Here is a 21,462-nt window from a genome sequence, read left to right as displayed (position 1 = left end):
GAGACAGTGGGCAGGGTGACCACAGCCACCTCAGCATGGGGCAAGCAATATGCAGCTCAGGTTTTGGCTCAGAAGGACACACAGGTGCCAGCCAGCGGGATAAACACTGCTCTAAAAAAAAGGCTGTATGGCAGGAGCCAGCCAGCATGTTTGAAGGGCTATGCAAGTCATGGCTTCAAATTAATTCTGAATTAATTAGCTAAATGGCATGGGAGAAGCACAGGCTGCTTAGCATCCTCCAGTTAGAGCATGTGGAAGGGCTACAGTGGCCCAGAGTAGCTACCAGAAGTGAGATGTTGAATTTAGACACACAGATCTGGTGGCTGGGATGGTGCAGCATCATGCTGCAGTTTTACCCCCCAGTATTGCAGCTCCCAAAGCTGGTGCAGCATGGTCAGGAGCAGTTTCTCAGCTGGTGCAGCACGGGCAGGAGCAGTTTCTCAGCACCCCTGTCCTGCATGCCTGAGAGATGGCATTTGCAATTAGCTCATACAATTCCACAAGTCATCTTCTGGACCTTCCAGGGAGGTAATTGGAACATAATGAAGATCTATAGCAATCAGATAATTACTATTGATTGCTCTTTAGACATCTTGATGAAGTAATTAGGTGGCACTGGAAAGAAGCTGGAACTGATTCATTGGCATAACCTTAATCTGAAAGGTTTCCTGATTTTGTTTCTTTTTCTCTAATGGCCAATAAAAGAACATTGTTTTAGCTTCAGGATCTGCCGGATGCTTTTTTTATATGCTTACTACCTCCCTTAATGTTGGCAGGAACAGCTTAGCTAAAATGGTGCTCCTTTATTTGGCCTGGAGCAGAATCCCAGTTTTGTGTGCCCCTGTATTCCTTGAGCATCTCCACTGTGTGTGATTGCCTTTGGCCCCATGAGACTGGTTGGCTGGTTGACTCTTTTAATTAAATGTGACTGAGACTGGCTATATTGGTTTCTAACGGGGCTCATGGAGGTGCTGTTATACTTGTTTCTTCCATGTGGTCCACAATTAGGCTGTTTATAGAAAACATTCCACTATGGTCTTATTAATTGCAAGCTTATATTTAGCTTCATAAAACAACCAGACTCTTGGCTTGCTAGCTTTTGATCACATGATCAATATTTCAGTAGTCCTGAACCTGTGCATTTGTAGGAACAAAATGCTCTATCACAGTGTCTTGTGGTACTTACATGCCATCCTGCTGGACAGTGTCAGAGTATCTGTTATCTCCTGTGGAGATATCTCCTGCTCTGTCACGGGGCACTTCCTCAGGAGGCCGTGAGCTGACAGACCAGTGGTATGCACAGCTCCCATGTCAGCAGGACCTGCACAAATAAGAGTTTCCAAACACAAGATAGTAAATCTACCATTAGATGTCCAGTTTGATGTGCAACAGAGATTGATCTGTTTCTGTACACAAACAGAGACTGCATGCAAAGTCTTCACATTCCATTTAATAGCACAGAATTGAGCTTCTGCTTATAGGACACGTGAGACAACACTGTGCCTCCCAAAGGAGAGGTGCCTGCATCCCTGCTGGGCTCCTGCTGGATGAAGGATGTGGGAGGATTATAATCAGATCAACTAATGCAGTTCAGTTCACAGGGACACACAATTCTGTGTGATGCCTGTGTATTTTTTTAAAAATTTGTATTACACAAATTACAGCATCAGCAGCACGCAGTCTCGAGGTCTCAGAAGACCAGTGTGCTGTCTTGATGAAATCTGACCACTTTCTTCTTTTTATCCCAATACTGCAGGAGGTCCTCCAGCTTGAGCAGCAGATGGGTGGGCAGCTTTTGGAAGAGCCCAAAGCTTTGAATTTCAAGGGAAGCACCCACAACCTCCGTCTCTCCATTCATGACATTGCCCATTCTCTCTGGAAGAGCAAGCTGCTGGCTAAATACCAGGTGAGCATAACAAAACATGCACATTGAAAGCTAACAGTAAGGCTTAAAGAAATGCTGTCTCACACAGGTGTATTTTAAAAACACCGTAGAGTCAGGCTGTAGTTCCATAGACATTTTTTTTTCCCCTGGACCATGTGCAGTCACATTAGCACAGATCCTGCAGTCTCTGGTCACACTGCATCTATGCCTTGGTCCCACATTCCCCCCAACTCTACTTTTTTCCTTTCGTCCTGCAGGAAATTCCTTTTTACCACATCTGGAGTGGATGTCAGAGGAACCTGCACTGCACCTTCACACTGGAAAGGTTCAGTCTGAATACCCAGGAACTGGTGTGCAAACTGTGTGTGCGGCAGGTCGAAGGAGAAGGACAGATCTTCCAACTCAACTGCTCTGTCTCAGAGGTAAATGACATTTGTGTACTTTTCTATCCAACTTCAGGAGCATGGGATGGCTAAGAAGGCAAAACCTTTCCCATTGCTGCCTCTTCGGTGCTTCCCATTTTGCTCCTGACTGCTGGTATGGACATAAAGAATAGATTAAGATTGCTTTGTCTCTCCTGTTTCACTTTTCCTTAGTTTCTCTTATCTGGAAGGAAGCATCCCTCCTTCAAGGGTGGGAGGAGAGCAGCTTTGGTCTCTCTACTAGTGCTGCCTTTCTGTGTCTATGTGGAGGTGCTCTTTGCCTACCATGCCCTACAACATCTTATTAAACTCTTATGGTCCTGTTTCCTTGGCAGTCCCTTCATGCCTGATAATTCCCTGGAGAAAAAGACAATAGGAACATGTCAGTGCTATGTGTTCAATGAGCCACACTCCCCTCTGATCCCATGTAATAGCTACTGTAGAGTAGGAAATATCAGATAGTCTGGTTACGGTAAACTTTTCTCCTATATTTTCCTACTACTACAAATCCTGACTTTTTTCTTTGGCAATTTTTCTTTTGATAGCTGACATTTTCCAGAAGAAATACTATCATAAGTTTGGGGACATCTTTGCCAATGCTGTGTAGCACCTGGAGAATTTTTGCTCTTTGAGGCAGTCAAGATTGGGGCTGACTTCAGTGAATGTGCTGGGGGGTTTTATCCCTGGTACCCTTGGTAGCAACGAGGAGCAGACTCTCAGGCAGCAATTGCTGCTGGCTGGTTTGGAGAAGGGCTGCAAGAGCAGAGACAAAAGTTACTTGTGCTGTAGGGCTCTGACAGTGAGCACCATTACCCATAACATCTGCTTGGTTAGTGGGTGTAAAGTTACAGATTCATCTGGGGACTGCACAGCATTAAGGACAGATGGTAAAACAAGCATCATAAACAATTATTGTAATAAGTGCCGTATTGAGGTAATCACCAATATAACCTCACAGAGAAGAGAAAGAACTGAAAGTAACTTTAATGAAATGCAAGTATACACTATAATCATCTTCAGCTGGTTGTGTGTAATAGGGCCTGGTAATAGATTCAGAGGGAACAGGATAATATTCTTGTCTTGTACTGTGATCCTATCCATCAAGGATGAATAGAGGGAGTGAATAATACCACTGTGATCAGGGCTGCCTCCTGCAAAATTACCCCTCATTGTTGACACCTTGTGATATTCCCAAACTCCAGCAAGGAACAGGAGGACCTTGGGTTGCTAAGAGCTGGAATATAGGGTCAACTAGGGAAAAATCAAGTAACTCAGGGATTTGATGAAAGGGTAATCACCTGAAAGGGTAATAACTGCTACTTGGAAACCAATGTATGCTTCTAAGAAGTGTGATAAAGACATCAGATCGGGAACCATAGCTCTGGTTCCTCACATTTTCTTCTGAGGTTAGGCTAGTGGTATCCAGCTAGGGGTTAGGCATTCCAGGACTGTGGTGGCATCTTTCCTTATTGCTGGATCTGTCTCTCTGCCACTGTCACCCTGTGAGAAAAACTTAGCAACACAGTTTCCCTTGATGTGTTTATTTTTAGTGTCCCGGAAAGGATGTAAAACTTCTGCAGATTAAACTGTCTTATACTGGCTTTATGCAGTCTCAGCCATTGGGACTTCAAAAATACAAATGCAGTGAGTGCCAAAACATGCACATTTGCAAAGCAAATGAAGGTCTCCCATGGTTCATTTTTGAAGCCCTATTTTCATCTTGTGCTGTTGATAGTCACACGAAAGAGCCAGAGGGCAATGTTCCAAATACCTGGGCCCCTTCTGCAGCAATCCTGAAGCCCCTGGAGTCTCAGACCACCTTGAGAGCCAGGGCAGCACTTGTGTCCTTTGACCCAGAATAAAAAGAAAAGGTTATCTGTCTGCAATGCCACTGCCACCACCCTACTGCAGCTTCCAACCTCCCAGTGCAGGTGAGCCTGCAGGCAGCATCAGCCTCAGGCACGTTGTTTTCCTGGCTCTTGGGCAGTGCCTGCTGCCAGGTTGTTGGACATTGGGTTTGGGACAGACAGTCTGTGATCCAGGGCCTTGGCACCCAAGTACAGATGCCACATTCAACATTTTAATTGAGGACATTACAGGGTGGTGAAAACCTTCCTTGGTTAGAAATTTCACTGATTTCCTAAAATGCCATGTCTTTAACAAAAAAACGAAAAGAAAAATCATATTTATACAGTGGAAGAGAATTAACTGGTGAAAGAGTGGAGGCAGAGGGCTTAATTCTGTGCATTGCTCATGGACACTGGCTCTCCCCTTTCCATTTCTGAATACATTTTTGGGGGGTAAACCAGAGATTGCACAGGACTGTGAGCATCTCCAGCAAAATCCTTGGGGGGTTTGTGATTGCAGCTTCAGCCAGGAGCCACCTGGCTTTAAGACTGTTCCAGGTATTACAACTCCTTCCCAACAGCCAGTTTGACATGAAGCAACAAGACAGTTCACAGAGGAGAAAACAAATTGACATTTAATGACAAATCTTTAGCACAACTGCTTCTGGCTGCCCGGGGCTGTGATTTGGCAGAGGAGAAGGAGAATCAGCTCCTCCATTTCTACTAGAAAAGAATACCAAATTTTGAAATAGACTGAGCAGCATTAGGGCAGAACCAGCCACGTTTGCTGCTTTTTCCATCATGGTCCCTGCAGGACCTCATTGTTCCTAAACAAACCAAACCATCCAAATTGACCAGCTATCATTGTCCCACCAGCTACCATTCCTGTGGGCATTAAATCCATCCAGGCCAAAATCCTTGGCCAGAAGAGCCAACTGCTGTTATTCCCAGTGGTGTTAGCAGTGGTGTCATGGGGACCTGTCCAGCTGGGAGGACCACATCAAAGAGCATCAGCACCACACCTGCAGGGGACAAGCTGGCTCTGGAGATTACTTTTCCTGTGAAACACATGCTGCCACACTGCCTTGGAGCACAGCACTTGTCTTGGGGAGAGGGGGCGATGCCTGCCCCCCATCTACCCCACCTCCTGCCCTGAGCACATGCTCTCCATCTATTTCCAGAGTCAAATCCTCATGAACATGAGGGCTCAGCTCATGCCTGGGGTGGTATTGTCTTTGTGTTCTGCACAGCATCAGAAGCTTCAGAGAGCTTGAGTACTGCCAGAGGGATGTCAGGAGTGTGAGCCTGGTGCTGGTTCGGTAGGACACTGGGGGCTTGGGAAGATGCTGGGAAGGAGGTCTTGTCAGCCATGCCAGGAAAGCCCAGTTCTGCTCTAGTAGTAGCAACTTGCTCTGAAATGTGTCAGTGACTGATCCTTCATTATTTCCAGTAAGTGATTACAGTAATTTCAGGATTATAAGCTGCACCATTTTGACTAAAATTTTGCTCCCAAACCAGAAGTGCGGCTTACATTCAGAAGTGGCTTATATATGAACAAATTTTGGAAATTTCCCAACCCGGAAGTCTGAGCCAGCAGCAGCCCTGAGCCGAGGCGGAGCCTGCCTGACCCCGGGCAGTGGGGCAGTGGAGGCACAGCGGCAGCGCTGCCCGGCCCCAAGGGGCGCGGCAGCAGCCGGGCACGCCTCTCTCCCTCCTCCCGATGGGAGCAGCCAGGGACGCCCCTCTCCCTCCTCCCGGTGGCACCGGCCGGGCACACCGCTCCTCTGCTTCTCGGCAGCAGCGAGTGGGGCTGGGGCCGCTCCCTGGCGGCCGTCCCAATCAGGGCCAAGCCAGTAAACTCCATGATCCCACAATTCTGTTACTAATTGGCAACTTTGTGAAAGTTGCACGTGGATCCTCACTGTGAACGAAAATGCAGCTTACAATCCGGTGTGGCTTATTTATGGAGGAAAAACGAAACGTTGCTGACGCCCCGGAAGTGCAGCATATAATCAGTACGGCTTGTAATCGTGAAATTACTGTAATTAAGCTGCCCATTTTGTCCAGCTATAGAAATATTCACCCTCAAAAAAAAGAGGAGGAAAAAAACCTTTTCTGTACCCAAAGCTGAATATAAATATTTCTGTTTTCCAGTGGACTAACATTTTTATGTTAGTATTTACTAGATTAGCAGAGGGCTGCAAGTAAAAGCCCTGAGTCTCAGAGGAATGTCGTTCTACAATTGTCTCTTCACTCAGTAACAAAAATGATGGGTTGTTCAGGCTTTTTTTCTGTCTCTCCAATCTCAGGAACCTACTGGCATTGATTATCCTGCCCTGGACTCAGCGGGCACCATCACCACCATTGTGGGGCCCAGTGCTTTCAGCATCCCACACCCGATAAGGCAGAAGCTGTGCAGCAGCCTGGATGCTCCCCAGACCAGGGGCCATGACTGGCGCATGCTGGCCCACAAGCTGAAACTGGACAGGTGAGCAGGGCTGCCCACATGTGACAGGGCAGGGAAGCTCCTAGGGAGGGGGGTATGTGCAAAAACGTCCTGGTGAAAGTCCCACTGGAAGCACATGTACAGACTGGTCAGGCTGACTGCACAGGGGACAAGCACCTTGAGAGCACCAACAACAGGAATGGGTTGAAATCATATGAATTCAGGCAGTTTCAATGCAGCTCAAAAAAATACAAGTTTCCTTTTGGCTCATTGCAGGTATTTAAATTATTTTGCCACGAAATCGAGTCCCACCGGGGTGATCCTGGATCTCTGGGAAGCCCAGAATTTCCCTGATGGCAACCTGAGCATGCTGGCAGCAGTTCTTGAAGAAATGGGAAGACACGAAACGGTTGTTTCTTTGGCAGCAGAAGGAAATTACTAATGCAGCCTTGGCATGACCAGGAAGGACAGACACAGGGAGTGGTAATGCCCTGTTATTGCAAACAAGAATTGAAATGAAAACCCAGACCAATGAGTTACACAAGAGACGTTTCAGAGAAGAAAGCAAACAAACAAAAAAAACCAGCCCTGACCTTCACACGTGCTCTCCTTGTACATTGTCACAGGATCAGAAAGAGATCATGCAAAGTTGTACCTTGAAAATATAAATCAACCTAATGTTCCTCTCGGCTTGGCTGTACACTGCTTGGTACAGGTTTTTACAGTTTCCTAGGAAACGCTTTTTATTGCTATCCAGATATATGGATAAACTTTCTTAACAATCCCAGTTTCTATGGATGTTGTTTACATCAAATTCTGGACAGGGGTAAGGAAACTGTCCATGGCTCTTTATATTTTTTGTTTAAAGCCATTGTAGACAAGGCTATGGACAGTTGGTTGTGGCTATTTCAGCTTACTGGTTTCTGGTGAATTCAGATTTTGGCTACAATTCTGCACATTGGTTGTCTTGCAATGATCCTCCTGTCATTGTTCTGTTTCCTAGACCTACTTGTAAAAAAAAACAAACCAAGAAAATCAGGGTGTGCATCTGGAAAGCAGGTACTCTGGCTGATAAGCAGGAACACACAAAATGTTCCCTTTCTTCCCCAAGACAGTCCCACTCAGCCTGTGTGGAGAATAGCTCTAAGACAGTGGGGAATGAAGGATCTGAGTTAATTTTCAATTCACACCCTTTCCACCCCTTTGCTATATGAGGGGCAAGATATGCAATTCAGAGTGGTTGGAGGGGAGGGGGAGAAACCCAGAAAAAATTTTAAAAAGAAGTTGCTATGATAGTTGTTTACTGATTAGTATCTAGTGCAAGATTGTAATGACTATTATTATTACCATTATTACTTTATTTCTAATATTGTCAGCAGCAGAATGAATAATTTCTGGTTTTATGGAACCTGTTGTCCCCTCCCTGAAGGTCTTTTAAGACATGTCCCTCTCTATGCTGTTTGTGCTTCCCTTTGTCATTGTACTTCTCCAAAGTCCCCTACCAGCCCAGAGAGGCTGCTCACCTCGTGTTAGCATTGCTGTGCTCCATGCCCAGTGCCAAGGCAGCATCAACTGGTGACACTTTGCTGATCTTCACCCACCAAGTCTGACCCTGGCGTGTTTTGCACGACCTTGGTGCTTCCAGGTTGCTCCAAGAAGCAGTCCTGTCCTGAGGTGGCTGTGAACCAGAGATGGCCTCCCAGTCCAAATACACACAGACCCTGGTTCCCGACCACAGGTGCAAAAGCACACGGAGATATTGACATCCACCGACTGATTTGTGCATCCAAGGTGCGCCTCCATAGTTTTTGCTTTGTTTTGTAGTGTTCTAAGAGCCAGCAGCTCCTGTTAGTTCCCCACAGAGCTGCAGGACTCACTGAAACCCACCACCTCCAGCAATGCTTACTGCACCAGGGTTGCTGACAGCCCAGCCCTCTGTTGGGTCACTTGTGTGAGGTGCACTTGGCAGATCTCCAGGCATTGCTGCAGCCTGTGAAGCCTGTGTTCCTTGGGCCAGTGGAGCAGTGAAGTTGAAATCCTGAGTGCTGCAGTTTGCTGCCTTTGCTGCTCCTACCAGAACTGCTGTCTGGCCAGGGCAGTGAAGCCCTCGATGGCTGGCCAGGGAGCACTTGTACCCCTACAACCCTCACAAAACAGGTGAGGTGGGAACCTTGCAAAAGGAGCAAACCAAAAACAGTTGTCACTGAAAACATGTTTTGTTCTGTTCAGTGAAAAATCTGACTTTGCTACATGACAGCACACTGGATTGCAGTAGTTTTACTGCCTGACTGGGCTGTCATTAGTGTCTGGCACAGAAAGGCTGCTCCAGCTTGTCCACTCCAGATTTCCAGCCAGGCCCTGGTTATTGCTGATGTGCACACATGCATGCCCCTGCCCACATATGCATTACTAACTGGAGTTAGCTTGTTCTCTTTTGTGGTTTTGGTTTTGCTTTCCCCAAGGCTTTCCAGATTGCACCTTTGAAGGTAACTCAAAATGTCATTGGTCAAAATGAAAAGAAAATTTCATCTGACCTCTTTTTCCATTTGACATTTCCATAGGCTTGTCACTTTTTGCTTACAATTTCTCAGCTCCCTGAGAGTGAGTTAGGTTTTGATTGACCTCCAGGCAGCATGCACAAAAAGTTCCCTTCCTTGTAAGAGGTAACCAGGCAGTTTGCAAGCCAGCATTTCAGTCAAAACTGGAGACCGGAGGACATGCATTGTAACTTTCAACATCTGTGTGCATTTTGCTTGTGTAAGGCCCACCTTCTCTTAATGTGGAGATGCCATGGGCAGCCTCTCAATGAACAACCATCTTACTTTTCAGCTTGGGCATCTGGTGCAGCCCACTGCAATGATAATGGAAATTTTGCTTTCAGCTTCTGGAGGATTGGGCTGGGGCTTCCAGCTCTGCCCTTTCTCCACATCTTTTAGTTACCTTAGAGGGCTTAAATGGCTCTTAATGGTAGGTCTCAGCTTTTCTCTCTGCCATGCCAACTTTAGGTGTAACCAGTCGTGTTTAGTTCGTGCTTTTTCACCTTTCCCATGAGTCCTTCCTTGACTCCTCTTCCAAGGCAGGTGCAGGAGTTGAATGGTCCTTCAACCCTTTGGCCTTTTCAACTCAGTCTGTGTTGGTTGATCCCCAGGGTTGCTGGTGCTCCCCAGCTCTCAGATTTTTCTAGGTTGGCAGCAGGTGCATCCTTCTCACCAGGATCAGGGCCACAAAGTCTCTCGCATTTATCTGTACTGCTGTGAGTTGATGCTCTTTTGGCCAGCCCTCTGACCTGTGTTCTGATGCCTTCTGCAAGATAAACAACTTGGCAGATGAACAACTTTCTCACAGTGTTCTGGGGCATTTTCCTTTCACAGCACCACAGTAGAGAGGATTTATTGCAAGGAAAAGTGCACATTGATTAAGAGGACCATCCACAGAGGTGGCTGGAGGTCAAGAATGTAAACCCTTCATCAGTGAACATGACTTGGGCAGCAGCATGACTGTCACTGGGTGGTGAAGCTGCTGTTCTTCCACCCCAAAACCATCTGCAATCCCCTGCTGCAATCATGGGCTGGATGTTTTTTCCAGCACTGGTTCCAGAGGCCTTTGCAGGCTCCCAGCACAGCTCCTTGGGCTTCCTCAGCTCTGACAGGGCAGGGAGCAGCAGGGGAAGATTCCTCCACAGAGCCACAGTTCATCCCAGCAGCTGTGCACCCATTCTTTGCCACTGCTGCTAACAGCAGCTCCCACCTCACCTCACACTTCCCTGCATTAATTTTGCTCTTTTTTTTTTTATTTTCTGGGAGGAGTGGCAGTGGCAGAGCTCTGGCTGGTGGTATTCACAACAGCATGCCCATCCTGCTGCCCCAGGGAGAGCGGGTGGGAAGCAAGGGCGGCCAGATCAGTTCGGGATATTATTTCTGGTGGGAACAAACCCAGCAGCAGTCCCTGTGCCTGGATTGCATGGACACAGTGCCATCTCGTGGGGCTGAGCCCCGGCTCCACTGTGTCACTGCCACCACATCGCACAGGGAAAGGCTTCCTGTGGGGTGGCTCTGACAAAGATGCTGGGCAGGCAGAGCTGACTCTTAAAAGTTGTTGTAAGATTTTATGTCAGGTGAGCACATCTGCTTCAAAAGAAAAGAAAAAAAAAAAAACAAGCAAAAAAAAAAAAAAAAAGGCTGCAGGCTTCTTATCCTCCAGTTATTACTATTTTTTACAACACTTTTCCTTTTATTTGTTCACCTTTGGCTCTGAACCGGAGCAGTTTTGTGCTCTTCACATCATCTCTTCATTTCATGTTGATCGCTAGCACTATAAATAGTATATATATTATATAAATATATATAAAATATCTACTGACTTCAAGGAAAACCTTTAATTTCCGAGTAAGAAACATTTATTGAAGGCAGTCCTTTTCACCTTATTTTTTTTATTCAGTTCTTCTTGTGTTGTGTTCCTGTAAAGGTGACTGTTGGTGTATAGGGTAAATTTGGGGTTCGGTTGGGTTTTTTCTTTTTTTTTTCCAAAATTTATGATCACAACTGATCCACTGTGTCTCACTAAACAGTGCATGACCTAAGTGCTGTTTCAGTGGATCTTGAAAATTTTGCAGCAGTGAAGGTGTCTCCAGTCAAGATTTGCTTTATAGGGAGACCAAGACTTTTTTCTGTCTCGCTGGCAGAAATGCAGACACTCATGAGACATGCTGAAGTCTGCAATACCCACAGGGCAAAACGTCCTTTCTTTGGGTTTCCTGCTATTTCAGTTGCTTACATATAGAATAAGTGTATTTACATGCTGTAAGCCTGTCATTGTGGACAGTGTCCTAATGTCTTGTATTGCTACCTACAATAGTTTCTTTTCAATTCTCCTTTCCTTTTTCTTTTGGGGGCAGGGGGCATGGGGAAGGGAGGGGTGGGTGGGCCCTTAGACCCTTGTATGCTCTACCAAGTAGTTACCACAGCTCTGAGGTTATTTTAAACACACTAATTTTGTTGAGGTTGGCTTGGATTTTTTAACCTTGTTTCCAGGGCACTTTGCAAACAATCTTACTGAGTGTTCAGAAGTCTTTTCAGGTATTACACTGGCTCTCACCTGGCCATGAAGTAACTCAGTTTGCTGCTTTGGTCAGTATCAGATGGTGCAAAGACATGAGTGGTTTGTGAATGGAAACCAAACCTTTGGCTCTTCTCCCACAATGACTCCAATGAGTTACTGACCTCGGGGTCACCACTGCCATCCATTCTTGGCTTGTGTTTAAAACCTTTGAGTCCATAAAATTAACTCCACTGCAGATTTTTAAATGCTGAAGCACGTATCTCAACATCCGTTGAAGTGGGACAGAAAGGCAAAGTAAGTGTGCGTGTGTGTGTGTGTGTGTGTGTGTGTGTGTGTGTGTAGATACAGAAAAAGAGGAGAAAACAAAGGACACTACCTGTGGAGGCTTTTAGGGGCATCCTCTTATTTTACCAACTTTTGTAAGGGAAGGTGAAGGTCAAAATTCAGTGCTGTATTGTCACTGCATGGTCAAATAGACAGTATGTCAAAAGCCAACAGAGTAAAAACTGGCAAGTAGCTGGAATTGGATTTGAAATAAAGCCACAGAAATAAAGCCTCAAGATTGGTAGGCCAGGCTCCTTACTTGAATAGGAGCATTTAGTTTACTTATTTGTCCTTTAAACTTGATCCATGCTCCCTAGAATCTGAAAATCCCTAATCTGAAAGTCCTTTGATAAACTGTCTGTACAAAAAAAGCAACGATAATCCTGAGTTCCCACAAGCCTCTATCCCAAGTAAGTATTTGCCGTTTTCTGTGGTGCTGGTTAAATGTGTTTATTAGTGGTTCAGTCTCCTCAACTGCTGACAAAGAGACGAATTGCTATGTGTGCTGCACCTTGGGCCTGCCCTCTACTCCCACAGCATTCCATGTCATGGCAGGCAAGTAGCTTTGGGATGCCTGTGAGGAAGTGGGATGTAATCAGGAGAGTCCTCCCACAGCAGTGATGGGACAAGAGCCCTGAGACGAGAAAAGCTTGCACGGGCCCCAAAGCTTCTTTGGCTGCTGCCAGCTGGCTCTGGCTACCGCTTGACAGTAAATTTGGGAGCTAGCACAATACAAAGTAAAATTGGTCTGGAAAGTAAACAAAATAGGAAGGAGAGGCAAAACACTCTTCTCCCTGCAGATTTTTCAAGGTATCTCGCAAAAACACCTGAGCCGAGAGCCAATAATCCAGGGTGTGTGACACAGCTGAGACAGAGAAGTTGTGGCATTACTGTTTTCACACATCTGTGTGGTAGACTGTTTTTGCCTCTCAAACACATTCTGTTATTGTTGTAGAGGGAAAAAAAAAAAAAAGTATGAAAAAAAAATGAAAGACGGTATCTTCAGTAACTTTCCAACGTAAAGCAGGGCCAGTAGGAAAAAGAAACATCTGTGTGACCCAGGTGTATCACATTCCTCCCTTCTCTTCCCCTTTCACACCTCTACCGGGGTTCGTGGGATTTGTTTTCTTTGCTATTCAGATCTGGAGAACTCTTTTGGTTTTGATTTCCCTATTGCTGTATCTTCTATGCAATTCCTTTTCTAAAGACTGACTTACTACAGGAGAAGTGCTAGCCATTGCATTATTTGTATTGCTGTACAGTGGAGGTGTGGTTTACTAGTTCTGAGTGTGCCTCTTACCCCCCTCCCTTTTTCTCCTTCCCTCTGTTTGTAAATGCCTGCATTTATTCTGTCAGCCTGACATGTACAAAGTGTAAGAAAGAATTTTTAAACAGGTAATAAATTATATTTATAAGCAACTGGAAAATACACCACTACCTTGTGTTCAATTGTTTAGTTCCTGGGAGCTCGGAAGTGAAGTCTTTTATTTAGTTTCTCCTTAAAAAAAAGAAAAAAATCTCCTCAAAAGAAATGTGTCTGCACGTAAGAACTGTGGGGTTCAGTGGCATGCCAGGGGCAATGAGCAGCAAGCACAGGGCTTTGTCACCTCAGTGTGGCCAGGTCAAAGGGGCTGTAGAAAGGCTGCTGTAGAGTAACTGCAATGCCACTCAGCCCAGATGGTCTGGAGCAAAGCAGGAGGGCAGCAGGGGCTGTGCAGCTCAAGGGAAAATTGCTATTATTTACACACTTCTCTGGAATTAACCAGCAAGGCAATTAAACATTAGGAAACACTAAGCTGGATCTGCAGCGCAGCACTGCAGAATGAGAACAGTGCTCCAGCTTTAAGTACAAATTCTCAGAAATACCTCACTAGATATAGAGTTACAGACCCCATGTCTCAGCATTAAGCAATGCCATTATCAGCTAATGCTTGGTATTTAGGCTGAAACTTTTTCACCTGAAGCATGGGGCTGGGAATTCTAGCTTCAGTCTGTGCAGAGATTACTCCTGTTCCTCTTGTACCATTAAAAACAGTAGTCAAAAATAAAGATGTGGCAGAATGAAGGGGGGAGATGTCTAAAAAAATATGCTAAGTTCCTACAGATTTACATAATCAGCCACAAAACATGAGCAACTGCTCTATTAGTGATAACACTATTTTAATTACTATTTTTCTCTTCACTGACTTGTGAAAGGAGTGATGCTTTTTTATGCCAGTGGAAACATATGCAACATATTGCTGTTTACTTGTTTGCTCAGAGGAAAAAAAAAACTTATAAAAATAAAATAAATAAAATGAGGCATGGTCAAAATAATCTAGCCAGGGAAATGAAACAAAACCATGGTACTTTTCAAGCACATGAAAAGGAAATAGCAATCTCTGTCATGGGGAGATGGAAACAATTTTATTGGGGGGGAATGTTAAAACAACCATATACAATCTGAACAAATACAACATAATACAGTTTGTTCCCCAGGTTTTCTAATTACAGTATTTACAGATTTAATAAGGCACTGGTTCTCAAAAAAGAACACAAATTAATTTCTTAGTCTCTACATTGACAACCTTTTCTTTAATAGAAATAACTTTGTGCTAGAGAAAGGATAGCAGTTGCTAGATGGCATTTTTTTCTTCTCCCACTTACCTATGCCATCTCACCTATGCCAGTAAAAAACTAAACTACACTTCCTTGAATGATTTACATTTGAAAAGTGGATTTCTAGACCTGTGGGCACCAAAATCACAATTATCTTTACCACTGACTTCCAAGCCCTCATCAATGTTTCCCTTGAAACTGCCAAAATATGGAAGTGACATTTAAAGGCCACATCTGGCAAAGTAAACATACTAACCTGTAGTCACTGCAGGTGCTGAAACCTTAATAATGACACACTGAGTGCTGCAGAAAGTCACCCATGCAGGCAGTAACTCAAATATCACAGTCACAAAAGACTCCACACTTGCCTTAGGCTGTTTTTTGGCCTTAGGAATAGCCCTTCACAATAGATTACAGTGGATAGGAGATTTGAGGGCAAAATTTGGACTTGGGAGAAAATAGGCAGGCACTAGTTACACAACCGCAGACTGTTTGCTTTCTCAGTGTGTGTCTCCTCATATATATATATATATCTATATTTATCTATTTTCCTATACAGCACCGTTGCAGTGATTTGTCATTTATGCATTTTCATAAATAAATATTATATTTAGTGCTTTTTCATCCATAATAGTTTACTCTTAATCCACATACTGGAGCTATTCCAGACTCGCAACTGAATATATATATATATAAATTTTTATATATATATAAAAACACATAAACTTGAACATTTAACATACACACTTCATGTGATCTATCAACCAGTATCTTATACCCTTTTCTTCTGGACCAAAAAAAAGGCAAGATTTGCTCAGGAGACCAATGACTGGCCCTTTCTCTTGCAACACACACTGATGGCAGGTGCCAGGGGCATTCACTGCATGCCTCGTGCTGCCAGCTGGCAAAGCACCCTCCAAAACACTCCTGGGGGGAGAGCCCTGCTAATTTAAAAAACAAAAAAATCTACTTGAGGTGAGTAGAGGTGAAACACCCTAAACAGGCAGGAAAGAAGCATCCCTGCTGTGCAACCTAGGACCTGCAGGTCCCATTTGCTTCTTTGGAGCTGAGAAATCTCAGTTCCATAGGGTGTGCTGGCTCACCTGTGCTGGAAGAAATGAGACTAGAAACCCGTGGCTCCATTCACTAAGAGAAAAAGGTGGAGAGAGGCTAGGCTGTCCCCACTTTAGCCCACAAATCTCAAGGCCAAGGTAGCCAAGGAGAGAACAAACACTGCTCTCAGCCACAAAAATATTTTTTAAGGATGGGAAAACCATCATCGCCCCTCCTGGGGTCATGATTTGGTGTATTATTAACTCTCAGGGATTTTCTTTTTGTATTGCTTGGTAAACTTGGGTACAGGCAGGGAAACTGCACTGCAGAATAAGCACTCTAATGAACAAAAGACTTCTGATTAAGCTTTTTAACACCTATCATCATGGAGGTCTTGCTGGTTCTCTTGAACAACGCATTTTTCTCTGTTAGCTTGAAAGTATAAAATGGTAATTTTTCCAGCTAGAAATACCTTCAGGGAGCTGTTAAGCTAAACCCCAATTATATACCTACCTACCACAAATAAATCAGTTTTGTCCAAAAAGGAGGAAAAAAAACTCAAAAATAAAGAAACACTACAGAAATGCTGAGGCTAAATCCTGCATGGCAATTATTTCAGTTCTGAAATAGGCTTAGCATAATCAAAGCAGCATTTGTGAGGACTTATTTCAAAATTAGGCTGAACACCATCTAATAAGACAACATAGGCAGGCAGGAAAATTCTAAAGAACAAATGAAGGGTAAAAAAGGGTAAACCAGTAACTCCCATGCAGCTCAGCTTTGGTAATCTGATGAAGAACAGAACCTTTCCAAAGAAAACACTTCCCAGGGTATATTTCACCTCTCATTTCCCCTTCTGTAGCATTAGCATTGCTACAACTGCTGCAGCCCCAGGAAGGAGGAACAGGGATAGACAGAAAATACATGTCCCATTGCCCTTCTCCCTGACAGCTCCTCTTGCTGGGAACCACAATGCTGCACAGCCCCAGCCCAGCAGATGACCCTGGCACTACTGTGCAGTGGCTGCCAGAGGTGTGGAGGCTGCTGGAAGGCCACCCAAAATAGTCATGCAGATAAAGCCTGAGCCAATGGTTTGGTTTTTGGTGTCTCCCACTGCACCAGAAGTGCTGGAGGCAGGTACCCAGTGCCCACCCAGCTCTCACCACCCACCCAATGTGTCCCACGCTCTGTCCCTGTCACTTCCTACTAAAGCCTCAAGGCACCACACTCCTCTTCCTCACACTCAAGGAAAAATGACTGCCACTCCAGAAACGGGCACTTTTGAGGTTTTTCACTTTCCCTTAAAAAAGGCAACACAGATTTTTTTTTTCTTTTTCCCTCAGCTGTGGTTGTAGATGGACGCCTCACTTTTGCACAAATGAAAGAGCAAATTATTAATTCCTTCTCACAAGGAATTTCCTCTTAAACAGTGGTTGTTTGTGGGTCCTAGCAGTTTCAAATTACCCACCAGATCAAAATGGTTACTTCATTTCCACTTGCACACAAAATACTTTATTTTGCAGTGAGGGAAAAGGAAGAAAAAAAAAGCCAAGGAAAGGGCACTTGTTTATCACTGTGGTACTATTCCTACCAGGTTTCCTAGAATCATGAAGATCTTCTTTAAACAAGTCACACCAAACCATATTCATACAGATCCCAACTACCTTAAAGGAAGCATGACCTTCCCTGGGACAGGCCACCCACAGGAATCAGGCCACCCACACCAACAGGAATGGCAGGGATGTAAATGGGCTCCATCCCTGTACTGTGAGAATCACTTGCCCATGCAGGGTCTGGAAAGTTATCTCCACAGATAGGTGGCTTTTAAGGCAGGCTCCATTACAGCTCCTCTGAGCTACACAGACCCACTCACCTTTTTTTTTTTTTCTTTTTTTTAAGGCAGGAGTGCAATAGTCTTTTTGGAAATTAAAAAGTTGGTTTGCTTTCATTTTCAGCAGTTTCCTCCAATTTTTTTTTTAATGTAACAATATACATATTTTTTACTTCTAACCCAAAAGTTTTATTTTCATAAAATTTAAAGCAGTGTCTTTTAAAACAACCAAAATAATAATAATAACAATAATAATAATAATAAAATAATAAGTGGCTTTCATGGAAAGCAACATGCATAATCTTAAACCAGTTACTAAAACTGTATTTCCCCATGTAAACAAGGGCAGACAAGCCTCTTCAACCTTGCGTGTCAAAACTCAGGTGATTTTTGCAATGGACAGTCTCCTCCAACACTCACAGCTGCTCTTCAGCGTGACTCCTCCATTCAAGGTACTTAGATACATCTTCAGGACCTCTGCCTGCACAAGAACGTCCATTTCCAGGGGCCTCCACCAGAGCTGCCTCTGGCAGAGTCAGAGTTTAATGTCCTGGGACTCTGACATTTTGGCAAGTGTTTTCTTGACGCGCAGGGCTGTGAGGCGGGAGGCAGGGCTGTGAGCCCAGCACTCCATCATCAGCTTCCCCATCTGCCGGAGGCACTGCGGAGAGAATGGGAGAGAAAGTCCCACCGGGGTCAGTGCAAGAGGAGACTGCAGCTGTTGGCAGTGCTGAAAAGCTGAAGGGAAAAGGTCTTTCCTAAGGGCATTGAAGACCCTGAAAGGCATTACACATAAACACCACCAGCGCTGCCCCGACCAGCCAAACATGTTTCATGTAGATTAATGTAGATTTTTAAAATGCATTTTTGGTAATAAACAAGCACTGTGTAGTAACAAATTAATCTTTTATTGCTGGAATGCCTGGGGTGGGATTACCAAGGATGCTAACCAATTAATCAAGAGCAGCTATTACAATAAGCCTCCCCAGTCCTTGACACATGTGGTAGCAGACCAAACACTGAGTGCCACCACACAAAAGCCCTTTCTGGAACTGATATTCCTTCCTCCAGTGTTTCCAGTCCCAATCTGAAGGCTCAGACGGATTTGGCTAAGGAAAGGATGAGACAGGTGAGTTTTGATTAGATTTCATACTGGCTGTTGCGCAAGACCTCAAGCAGCCCAGGGAGGTTGTTTTTCTCCCTCACATTCACAAATCTCATGCCACCTAAATCTTTCATCTCCCTGTGGAATATTCATGTACATGCTGCCACTCCCAAATGGCAGCACCCGTGGTAAATATCCTCCCTCCCTCAAAAAGATGCAGAACTGGGTCAATCTCACTCAGTAACTCTGACTGGAAGCACAGACTGCGTGCTAAGAGGGATGATAGGTACCTCATCACTGCTCCATCTGTTGGGAAACGAGGGGCGTAGTCTCTTGATGCACACGATCTCCCGCATGTCCTCGTAGGAGGGGTCGCTGGGCACCAGGTCGTGGTATGGGAGCTGGTATTCCTCAACTATGCCTGAAAGAAGCAATTAGTTGCCTGTCACTTGCAGAAAAAACCTTCCACACCCTTCTTCCCCTCTCATTTTGTAACAGATTGGCCATAATGTCTAACAGTTGGGTGTACTGCCCTTAACTTGCCTGCACTAGAAGTTTATTCCACAGTCAAGTTCCAATGTAACCATTGCTGTGTAAAGACTGGTCAGGTACTTTAATCCAAAAGTGTAGCAAATTGCCAAGTGAGAGTTTCTACCACTGCTGTCCAGTCCAGCAATCTCCAGTAAATTCTCACAGAAAGATCTATTAGCATAAGGTCTGTATCAGAGTAATTTGAGAGAGAATTAATCTTGAGTGAGGTCTCCTTATCAGTGGACCTGGTAAATACTAAAGGGCATTTCTGTGCCTTTTCAGAACATAGCAAGGTACTATTCTTTGTGCATAGCAACAATAACAAAAATATTGCAGATTTCACCTCACAACACTGCAATACTCGTACCCAGCTTTTAAACAAAGGGATCCTGCTGCTCATTGGCAATATGCAGCTCCTCTAGGGTGAACATCCAGCACAGTACTGCAGGATTTAAAGGTAAGACCCATAAGGTATGCTGCAGGTAGCAGAGACCCAAGAGAGACATACTCTACTCTCACCACCAAACTGGCACAGAGCTGCTACCCAGTAATTTCTGTGCATTTAACTTTCTCAGTGGCAAAAGAGAGGTAACAACACCCACAACTTCTGCACTACACTGAGCTCTACATGCAGAAAGAGGAAAATGAAGCACATCACTTGTATGACAGTGATGTAGTAAGTTCCACTTCCCTCCAGGGTTTTACTACTTGTCTTGTGAACAGATTATTTATTTCAAAATATAGCACAGCAAACCCCAAATTGTTATTCCTCCTTCCATTTAACTCTCAATTAAACTAAGAAATCACAATTTTCTTTCTGCTAAATTAGCTGAAGACCTCCAGTCCAGCAGAAACGTGATGCCTTTAGGAAAGGTCCCCACTTGAGTTCCACACTTCCTCAGTGCAGGTATCTGCTGCCTTCAAACAAACCATTAAAATACAGTCTAAATCTCTGCTATTGAAATAGCACTGACTGATGCTTTAAAGTAAGTTTCAACAAGAGAACAGATATTAAGAGAGTTACATGTAAGGTTTACCCACACTTGTTTATTACTGTAAAAGCAATTACCCAGAGAAAAAGGTGTAATGGAAGGTACAAGGTTCACTGACACAATTAAAAGTGATCTCCCAGCTCTTTACCTCCTGAAACACATCTCCTTGCTATCTCCCAAAGGATGAGTCCAAAACTGTACATATCAGCCATGATGTAGGACTGAAAGTGATTTCTATTCAAGCTTTCATCCAGCACCTCAGGAGGCATATAACGTTTTGTTCCTACACGGGTATTTGGAGGGATGTCTACCTCATTTGTGTCACTAAAAGAAAAAGAAGGTGAAAAAAAGGGCATCAAACACGCAGTAAAGTGGCTTGAAAAGAAAGCAATTTAGACAGAAAAAGTAGTAAATCCATACCACATCCACTCTCAAACAAGGTCAAAAGTAATGCATAATCTTAATGGAACAATTCTTGCAAGAAAAGCCTCTTAGTGTGAAGGCAACCCTCCCTAAAAGGCTGGCCCGCCTGAGGCTATGTTAAGCATTCAAATGCAGAACCACAATGGAGATAAGACTCAACAGGGATGCTGTAACATTTGTGAGATTTCATTAGCATTAGCCTGAGCTCTAATGTTAGTGATAACAATCAAATCTTCATTAAACGCTGTTTCCTTAACATACTCCACCACCTAATGCTCAGTCTCAGCAATTAATGGGGGATACTAAGTAGCTGAGGCAGTATCTCTTAGCTGTAGCAAATCAGATCTGCAAGGAAGATGAATCTATCTATTATTTTTTGCATAGATTATGTTTGATCCCTCACAACCTTTGCACATCAAGATATGCAGACACAAAGAGATAAATGCATAAAAACATCTAAGCAAATGTGTCACACCTCACACATTGACCAGAAGAGAAAACATACAGGAAAAAAATTCCCATTAATTATGTGAATGAATTCTTGTTTTTCTTATTAACTCATATACAGCTACATCAGTTCCAATGTATTTAAAATCTTAATATATGGCATTTATTTGGTTTGCTTGAAAAGGCCTGTTTTTCTTTCCTCACCTTCAAAATGCATGTATTTTAAATAAGATGGATACAACAGAAGCTCATAGAATAATTACATTTCTGCAGTTTTTTTCATGTACAGCAATTTTTTTTCGCCTACTGATATGAAGAAAAGCTGAGTCTATGGTACAACCAGTCACCTACACAGTCATTAAATCATACACATGTTAGTGGCACTAATGTACACCTCCGAGAATTTAACATAAATGCAGTGCCCTGCACTATCTTGCAATATTTCAAATGGAATGGAAACACAAAGAATTTTACTAGAATCATTAGCTTCAGCAGAGCAG

At 44.0% G+C, this 21,462-nt stretch overlaps 2 protein-coding genes across 6 annotated transcripts in view; one reads left to right on the top strand and one right to left on the bottom strand.

Annotated features, from left to right (window-relative positions):
• UNC5C (unc-5 netrin receptor C) overlaps positions 1 to 7,258 on the top strand; it is a 249,945-nt gene extending 242,687 nt beyond the window's left edge. Inside the window, exons 13-16 of the mRNA XM_033060401.1 lie at positions 1,757 to 1,906; positions 2,143 to 2,307; positions 6,464 to 6,642; positions 6,877 to 7,258. Coding sequence (XP_032916292.1) covers positions 1,757 to 1,906; positions 2,143 to 2,307; positions 6,464 to 6,642; positions 6,877 to 7,042 — 660 coding nt within the window. The 3' untranslated portion in view covers positions 7,043 to 7,258. The remainder of the gene's footprint in view (positions 1 to 1,756; positions 1,907 to 2,142; positions 2,308 to 6,463; positions 6,643 to 6,876) is intronic.
• Positions 7,259 to 17,687: 10,429 nt separating this feature from the next.
• Positions 17,688 to 21,462, bottom strand: part of BMPR1B (bone morphogenetic protein receptor type 1B) — a 230,289-nt gene continuing 226,514 nt past the window's right edge. For all 5 annotated transcript variants that reach the window (XM_033061222.1, XM_033061223.1, XM_033061224.1 and 2 more), the window contains 3 exons: positions 20,241 to 20,416; positions 18,860 to 18,990; positions 17,688 to 18,125 (listed from right to left, as the gene is read on the bottom strand). In XM_033061222.1, coding sequence (XP_032917113.1) covers positions 18,000 to 18,125; positions 18,860 to 18,990; positions 20,241 to 20,416 — 433 coding nt within the window. In that variant the 3' untranslated portion in view covers positions 17,688 to 17,999. The remainder of the gene's footprint in view (positions 18,126 to 18,859; positions 18,991 to 20,240; positions 20,417 to 21,462) is intronic.

This window comes from Catharus ustulatus, chromosome 5 (genome assembly GCF_009819885.2).
Source record: "Catharus ustulatus isolate bCatUst1 chromosome 5, bCatUst1.pri.v2, whole genome shotgun sequence".
NCBI lineage: Eukaryota > Metazoa > Chordata > Aves > Passeriformes > Turdidae > Catharus > Catharus ustulatus.
The sequence above is the reverse complement of the archived record's forward strand: the minus strand, read 5'-3'. Positions and strand labels throughout refer to the sequence as shown.